Genomic DNA, 7,500 nt, shown 5'->3' with positions numbered 1-7,500 from the left:
AAAATACAACTTGCCTAATAATTCTGCACTCCCTGTATATATATATATATATATATATATATGTCAAGCGTTTATTCATTTCTTTTCATTGTGATGATTTTGCACATGGAGGGTGAGACACAAAAGATCATCGCTGAAGAAGCTGCTGTTCACAGACTGCTGGATCCAAGCACATAAATGGAAAGTTGAATGGAAGGAAAAATGTGGTAGAAAAAGGTGAAACGAAGCAGATTTAAGAATTTGTGGAGCTTCACAAACAATGGACTGCAGCTGGAGTCAGTGCTTCCAGAGCCTCCACACACAGACGTCACCATGAGCTACAACTGACTCATTCCTCGTGTCCTCGAGATAGAGAATCTCTGGCGTATTGTCAAGAGGAACATGAGAAACAAGAGAACAAAAAAATGCAGATGATCTGAAGGCCACTGTCAAAGAAACCTGGGCTTCCACACCACCTCAGCAGTGCCACAGTCTGATCTCCTCCATGCCACAGTCTGATCTCCTCCATGCCACCGTCTGATCTCCATGCCACCGTCTGATCTCCATGCCACCGTCTGATCTCCTCTATGCCACAGTCTGATTTCCTCTATGCCACAGTCTGAGCTCCTCTATGCCACAGTCTGATCTCCTCCATGCCACAGTCTGATCTCCTCCATGCCACAGTCTGATCTCCTCAATGCCACGCCCAATTGAGACAGTAATTAAAGCAAAAGGAGCCACGACCAAGTATTGAGTACAGAGACAGTAAATAACAGACTTTCCTGAAGACCAACAATTCACTCAAAAAGATTTTTTATTGGTCTTATGAAGTTTTCACTTTTGTTGAGATGTGAATTGGTGGGTTTTTGTTAAATATGAGCCAAAATCATCAAAATGAAAAGAAATAAACACTTGAAATATCAGTGTGTGTGATGAATCTATATAATAAACCAGTTTCACTTCTTTAATTGAATTACTAAAATAAATCAAATATTTAATGATCATTTATTGAGATGCAGCTACACACACACACACACACACACACACGTATATACACACACACACACACACACACACACACACACACGTATATATATACACACACGTATATATACACACACACGTATATATACACACACACACACACACACACACACACACACACGTATATATACACACACACGTTGTAATACCTGCAGTACGCTGGCACCCCCTGATGGATCTCATCGTTCTTCACATCACTGTCAGACACGTCCTGTACACAAACACAACAAATATACTCACAAAGATACAGTACTTTGCAAATAACACACACAGACACACAGACACACACACACACACACACACACACACCTGTCGGAGAGCACAGAGTGTGTTTAAGTTGCTGTTTTCCAGGCGGAGTTTCTGCACTTCCTCCTGTAGTGTGTGTATCTGCACTTCACTGCTCTCTCGATTCACGTGCCAGTAATCCTGTGTCTCGTTCAGACTCTTCATCACTGTACACACACACACACACACACACACACACACACAACACACACACACACACACAGATCAAGACCTGGCTCCATACATACACTACTGGGAACTGCAGTGGACAGTGTGCGTGTGTGTGTGTGTGTGTGTGTGTGAGTGTGTGTGTTACCCTGGCTGGTCTCCAGTTCTGTTCTGAGTTGTAACAGCTCCAGCTCCTTTGCCTGCAGCTGTTCAGTTAAAATCTTTTCTGACTCAGCTCGCTCCTTCTTCTACACACACACACACACACACACACACACACACACACACACACACACACACACACACGTATATATATATATGTGTATGTAGTGTAGTGTGTGTGTGTGTGTGTGTGTGTGTGTGTGTGTGTGTGTGTGTAGTGTGTGTGTGTATGTGTAGTGTGTGTGTGTGTGTGTAGTGTGTGTGTAGTGTGTATGTATGTAGTGTGTAGTGTATGTAGTGTATATAGTGTGTAGTGTATGTAGTGTGTAGTGTATGTAGTGTGTATGTAGTGTGTATGTATAGTGTGTAGTGTGTATGTAGTGTGTATGTAGCGTGTATATAGTGTATGTAGTGTGTAGTGTATGTATATATATATGTGTATGTATGTATGTGTGTATGTAGTGTAGTGTGTGTATGTAGTGTGTATGTATGTGTGTATGTAGCGTGTATGTAGCGTGTATGTATGTAGTGTGTATGTGTGTGTAGTGTAGTGTGTGTAGTGTAGTGTGTATGTAGTGTGTAGTGTGTGTGTAGTGTGTATGTAGTGTGTATGTGTGTATGTAGTGTGTATGTAGTGTGTATGTGGTGTGTAGTGTGTATGTGTGTGTGTATGTAGTGTGTATGTAGTGTGTAGTGTGTATGTAGTGTGTAGTGTGTATGTAGTGTGTAGTGTATGTATGTGTGTAGTGTGTATGTAGTGTGTGTATGTGTATGTAGTGTGTATGTAGTGTGTATGTAGTGTAGTGTGTAGCGTGTATGTGTGTGTGTGTATGTAGTGTGTAGTGTGTATGTAGTGTGTAGTGTGTAGTGTGTGTATGTAGTGTGTATGTGTGTAGTGTGTATGTAGTGTGTATGTGTGTGTGTAGTGTATGTAGTGTGTATGTAGTGTGTATGTAGTGTGTAGTGTGTATGTAGTGTGTAGCGTGTATGTAGTGTGTATGTAGTGTGTAGTGTGTATGTAGTGTGTAGCGTGTATGTAGTGTGTAGTGTGTATGTGTGTAGTGTGTATGTAGTGTGTATGTAGCATGTATGTAGTGTGTATGTAGTGTATGTAGTGTGTAGTGTGTATGTGGCGTGTATGTAGTGTGTGGCGTGTATGTAGTGTGTATGTATATATGTGTATGTATGTAGTGTGTATGTATGTAGTGTGTGTAGTGTGTATGTATGTATGTATATAGTGTGTATGTAGCATGTATGTAGTGTGTACCAGCTTATTCAGCTCAGCCTGAAGATCTTTCTTCTCCATGTAGATTCCTCGATACGCACTGAATGCTTTATTCATGTATTGTGGCCCTTCAGAGGGAGGAGCTTCAGGTCTAAACAACTAAACACACACACACACACACACACACACACACACACACGTTTAAGGCTCCATAATTATTGGAACACTTACTAAAGATTAAAATAAACTTTTATAATGAATATATTATGATTATAGACGATATTGAGTTTAGTTTCCTCCTGATGGGAATGGCTGAAGCCCCACCCCCTAACACATTGCTGACATACTGCTGTATAACAGTTAGTGGTGTGAAGATAGGATTATTTTAGTGACTCGGTTCTGTGAATCTCGTTCATCAAAACGTCATTTAGTTTATTTCGTTCCTTTAATCCTTTAATCATCTTCACAGCGTCTGTGGGAGTCATGTGATAAAAGAATGAACGACTCGGACCAGAAGAGTTGAGAGATGAACTGTATTCTGTTTCCTGTACATAACCTGTGGAGATTTTGCACTGCTTTGCTCATTCAGGTCCAGTATGAATCACTCTTTGAGACGACTCTTTGCTCGAGTCACATTAAAGACGCGCTCATAATGAAGAATTGTTAATGAACGGCCATCACCACAGTAAGTTAGATTTTGGTACAAACACCCCTCTGATAGACGGGTTCCCACCTTCTCCTCCATCTGTTTCACTCGTTTACGCAGAGCGGTGTTCTCTCTCTCCGTGTCCCTCAGACGCTTCTTGATGTCTTCGTAGGCGGTGACGAGAGCGAAATGAGACGCGACCGACTCGTCCCCTGAGCACATGGCCACCGGGCTCTCGGCCACATACGCCGTCTCGTGCTTCAGGATACAGATATCATCATCCGCCTGGGGAGACTCCATCATCACACTGCACCGGGAACACACACACACACACACACACACACACACACACACACAGCAGAATAGGGTCATAATAAAGGATGAAGGAATGTAAATAAAGAGATGAATAAATAAAAAGATACTGGTTATATTCTAGTGTTATAGGGTTATAATAGTGTAATTATCAGTTCATTATTTGCGTGTATTTGATAGTTTAAAAATCCTACATCACCATAAACGTTTATATTTTAGAGCTGAATATCAGGGGGTAGTCTACAGTGAGTGAGTGTGTGTGTGTGTGTGTGTGTGTGTGTGTGTGTGTGTGCTGTACAAACCGAAAGAGAAAGTGTATATGTGCATATATGTATACATATATATATATATATATATATATATATATATATGTGTGTGTGTGTGTGTGTGTGTGTGTGTGTGTGTGTGTGTGTGTAAGAGAAATCAGAGCAGAATAAAAGCGGACACATAATAGACACATGAGAAAGAACTAAATCATGCAACAGACCGGAAGTGTGAGATTTTATTCCTGATAACAGGAGGATGTTTGAGCTTCATCAGTGCTGTGGAGGAAACCTGGTTCTGATGATCAGCACAAACACACACGGTGTGGATGAAAACACTTACCGAGCTGTTCGGGTCACTTACAGTCAGATTCCGGTGTAAATCATGATCACTGAGAAACACGAGTTTTATTCTGTGAAGCTGAAACACAAAACCGTCCAGGATCTGACACAAACATAAACCAGGAAGTACATCACCTTCGTGACGTCATACTTCCGGCGGAAGTAGTCTGATGTTATTCTCTGATATTTTTCATATTCGTCTCGAACACAAGATCCAGGTCAAACTGTACAGGATAATTATTTACCTGGCTGATATTAATATCCTACTCACTCTTACACACACACACACACACACTCACACACTCTCTATACATATAACACTAATGATGCTAACGCTAATGATCAAAGCGAACGAGCTGTGATATGAGGAGATGATCACGTGTGCGCATGCGTCAAGCTCAGCGGACTTTAGTGGCGATGTGATTATTAAGAAATGATTGATAGAAGAAGAGTTCAGTTACTTTTAGAGTCAGAGTTTTTTTTGTAAGGGGACATTGTTATTATTTGTGTGTGTGAGAAAGAGACAGTGAGCGAGAGGGGGGCAGACGGGGTGCAGTGCAGTGTGTAAACTCAGACACTAGATGGCGCTAGATGGTTTTATATAAAACACTTCTGTAATAACTAATAATTTTCCACTCTGTGTGTGTGTGTGTGTGTGTGTGTGTGTGTGTGTGTGTGTGTGTGTGTGTGTGTGTGTGTGGTCATTGTGCTGTGTGATGGACTGGCATGGCATTTGGTGTGTATTTGCTGCTGCTGAATGTTTGTAATAACACTGCATGTAGAGGTGAAAGCTTTTACATAGAGATGCAGTGAGTAAGAGAATAATCAGTGCTCTCAGTGTCTCACACTCCAGCGTGTCTCTGCCTGTTCCTCTTAGTGATGGAGCTGCAGATCAGGTTCAGCTCTTATATCAACAAAAACAATATATTACACACACACACACACACACACACACACACACCGTTACAAAATAATACCACATTGTAAAAACACCACGTTCTTCTTACACTTACTATGGCATGTTTCTGAAAGCTTAATTGAGACCAACTTCTCATTTATACACCTGAGCAGGTGAGTGTTAGGGGCCTCACTCAGGGGCCACACAGAGCTGCTGGGATTTAAATATATGACCGACATCATACCGATGTCCACACTGATGCTCCACACTGCCCCCCCCACAGACACACACCTCTATGCACATGCATATCTACACACACAATCTACATGCCATATTAACATCCCAGTGTGTTTGTGTGTGTATGTATATATATATTTATTTGTGTGTATATGTGTCTGTGAGTGTGTGTGTGTGTGTGTGTGTGTGTGTGTGTGTGTGTGTGTGTATGATGAAGGATAAATCAGACACAGTGTGTGAGTAATGATTTATTGATTGCTGGCACTGTGAAACTCAGCAGTACAAAACTATAACTTAATAACATGAAAATATAAAACTGTACACAGATTTACAATTTAACACTATTTACACACACACACACACACACACACACACACACACACACAGACATGTGCATTAGTGTGATAGAAAAGCAAATACATACCATTTGAACAATACAGTCACAATATGTGTGTGTGTGTGTGTGTGTGTGTGTGTGCGAGGTGAGAGCGATTGTGTGAGTGTGTGTGTGTGTGTGTGTGTGTGTGTGTGTGTGTGTGTGTGTGTGTGTGTGTGAGTGTGTGTGAGAGCGATTGTGTGTGTATGTGTGTGAGTGTGAGTTTGTGTAAGTGTGTGAGATATGAACAGGGTCTGAGGTGGGTTCTCATGATCACTGAAAGGTCCACACCTCGAGTGCTCGCACGCTGAAGTCATGATGTGGAGACAGAGGAGCGTTACGGAAAGTTTTGCAGGAAAACGTCGAGCCACGGAGAAGATCTGCATCTAACCACAAGCCAAAAGGCCCTCTGTGTAACACACACACACACACACACACACACACACAGTAGTGAGTGAGTGTGTGTGTTTGTGTGTGTTAGTAGTGTGTGTGTGTGTTTGTGTGTGTGTGTTCATGTGAGTGTTTTTGTGTGTGTGTGTGTGTATGTGTTTGTGTGAGTGTTTGTGTGTTTGTGTGTGTTCATGTGAGTGTTGTGTGTGTGTGTGTAGTGTGTAGTGTGTGTGTGTGTGTTTGTGTGTTAGTAGTGAGTGTGTGTGTGTGTGTGTTCATGGAGTGTTTGTGTGTGTGTGTGTGTGTGTGTGTTCATGTGAGTGTGTGTTTGTGTGTGTTCATGTGAGTGTTTGTGTGTGTGTGTGTGTGTTAGTAGTGTGTGTGTGTGTTTGTGTGTTAGTAGTAGTGTGTGTGTGTTTGTGTGTGTGTTCATGTGAGTGTTTGTGTGTTTGTGTGTTCATGTGAGTGTTTGTGTGTGTGTGTGTGTGTGTGTGTGTGTGGAGTGTTTGTGTGTGAGTGTGTGTGTGTGTGTGTTTGTGTGTGTGTGTGTTCATGTGAGTGTTTGTGTGTTTGTGTGTGTTCATGTGAGTGTTTGTGTGTGTGTGTTTGTGTGAGTGTTTGTGTGTGTGTGTGTGTGTGTGTGTGTTAGTAGTGAGTGTGTGTGTTTGTGTGTGTGTTCATGTGAGTGTGTGTGTGTGTTTGTGTGAGTGTTTGTGTGTTTGTGTGTGTTCATGTGTGTGTGTGTTCATGTAGTGTTTGTGTGTGTGTGTGTGTGTGTGTGTGTGTGTGTGTGTTTGTGTGTGTGTGTGTGTTCATGTGAGTGTTTGTGTGTTTGTGTGTTCATGTGAGTGTTTGTGTGTGTGTGTGTGAGTGTGTGTGTGTGAGTGTTTGTGTGTGTGTGTGTTTGTGTGAGTGTAGTGAGTGTGTGTTTATCAGCATCACTCAGGAGAGAAAGGTTCTATATTCAGCTGTTGTTCTGATAATAAACAGATGTGATTATTGATTATTGATGTGTTTATCATTAAGTTAGAACACTGACATGTTTGATGACGTGACTCACCCTCCTGCTCCCAGCTGCAGAGAGTCCAGGAACCCTCTCACAAAATATGAGTTCTCTCCACTCCAACGAAACATCTACACACATCACACACACACACACACACACACACACAT

At 41.8% G+C, this 7,500-nt stretch overlaps 2 protein-coding genes across 5 annotated transcripts in view; both read right to left on the bottom strand.

Moving 5' to 3' along the window:
• azi2 (5-azacytidine induced 2) overlaps nt 1-4,771 on the bottom strand; it is a 10,046-nt gene extending 5,275 nt beyond the window's left edge. The window contains exons 1-6 of one of the 3 annotated variants that reach the window (XM_046877624.1): nt 4,449-4,771; nt 3,597-3,816; nt 2,906-3,022; nt 1,625-1,724; nt 1,333-1,475; nt 1,173-1,234 (exon numbers count right to left, since the gene is read on the bottom strand). In XM_046877624.1, the coding sequence (XP_046733580.1) occupies nt 1,173-1,234; nt 1,333-1,475; nt 1,625-1,724; nt 2,906-3,022; nt 3,597-3,812 (638 nt within the window). In that variant the 5' untranslated portion in view covers nt 3,813-3,816; nt 4,449-4,771. Of the gene's footprint in view, nt 1-1,172; nt 1,235-1,332; nt 1,476-1,624; nt 1,725-2,905; nt 3,023-3,596; nt 3,817-4,427 lie in introns of all 3 variants that reach the window. The other 2 variants (XM_046877623.1, XM_046877625.1) reach the window with 2 other exon arrangements.
• A 1,032-nt stretch (nt 4,772-5,803) lies between these two features.
• The window catches only part of LOC124403836 (nuclear receptor coactivator 7), an 8,243-nt gene continuing 6,546 nt past the window's right edge, over nt 5,804-7,500 (bottom strand). For both annotated transcript variants that reach the window (XM_046877627.1, XM_046877628.1), the window contains 2 exons: nt 7,388-7,461; nt 5,804-6,346 (listed from right to left, as the gene is read on the bottom strand). In XM_046877627.1, the coding sequence (XP_046733583.1) occupies nt 6,211-6,346; nt 7,388-7,461 (210 nt within the window). In that variant the 3' untranslated portion in view covers nt 5,804-6,210. The remainder of the gene's footprint in view (nt 6,347-7,387; nt 7,462-7,500) is intronic.

The sequence above is a fragment of the Silurus meridionalis genome, chromosome 21, assembly GCF_014805685.1.
Source record: "Silurus meridionalis isolate SWU-2019-XX chromosome 21, ASM1480568v1, whole genome shotgun sequence".
NCBI lineage: Eukaryota > Metazoa > Chordata > Actinopteri > Siluriformes > Siluridae > Silurus > Silurus meridionalis.
The sequence above is the reverse complement of the archived record's forward strand: the minus strand, read 5'-3'. Positions and strand labels throughout refer to the sequence as shown.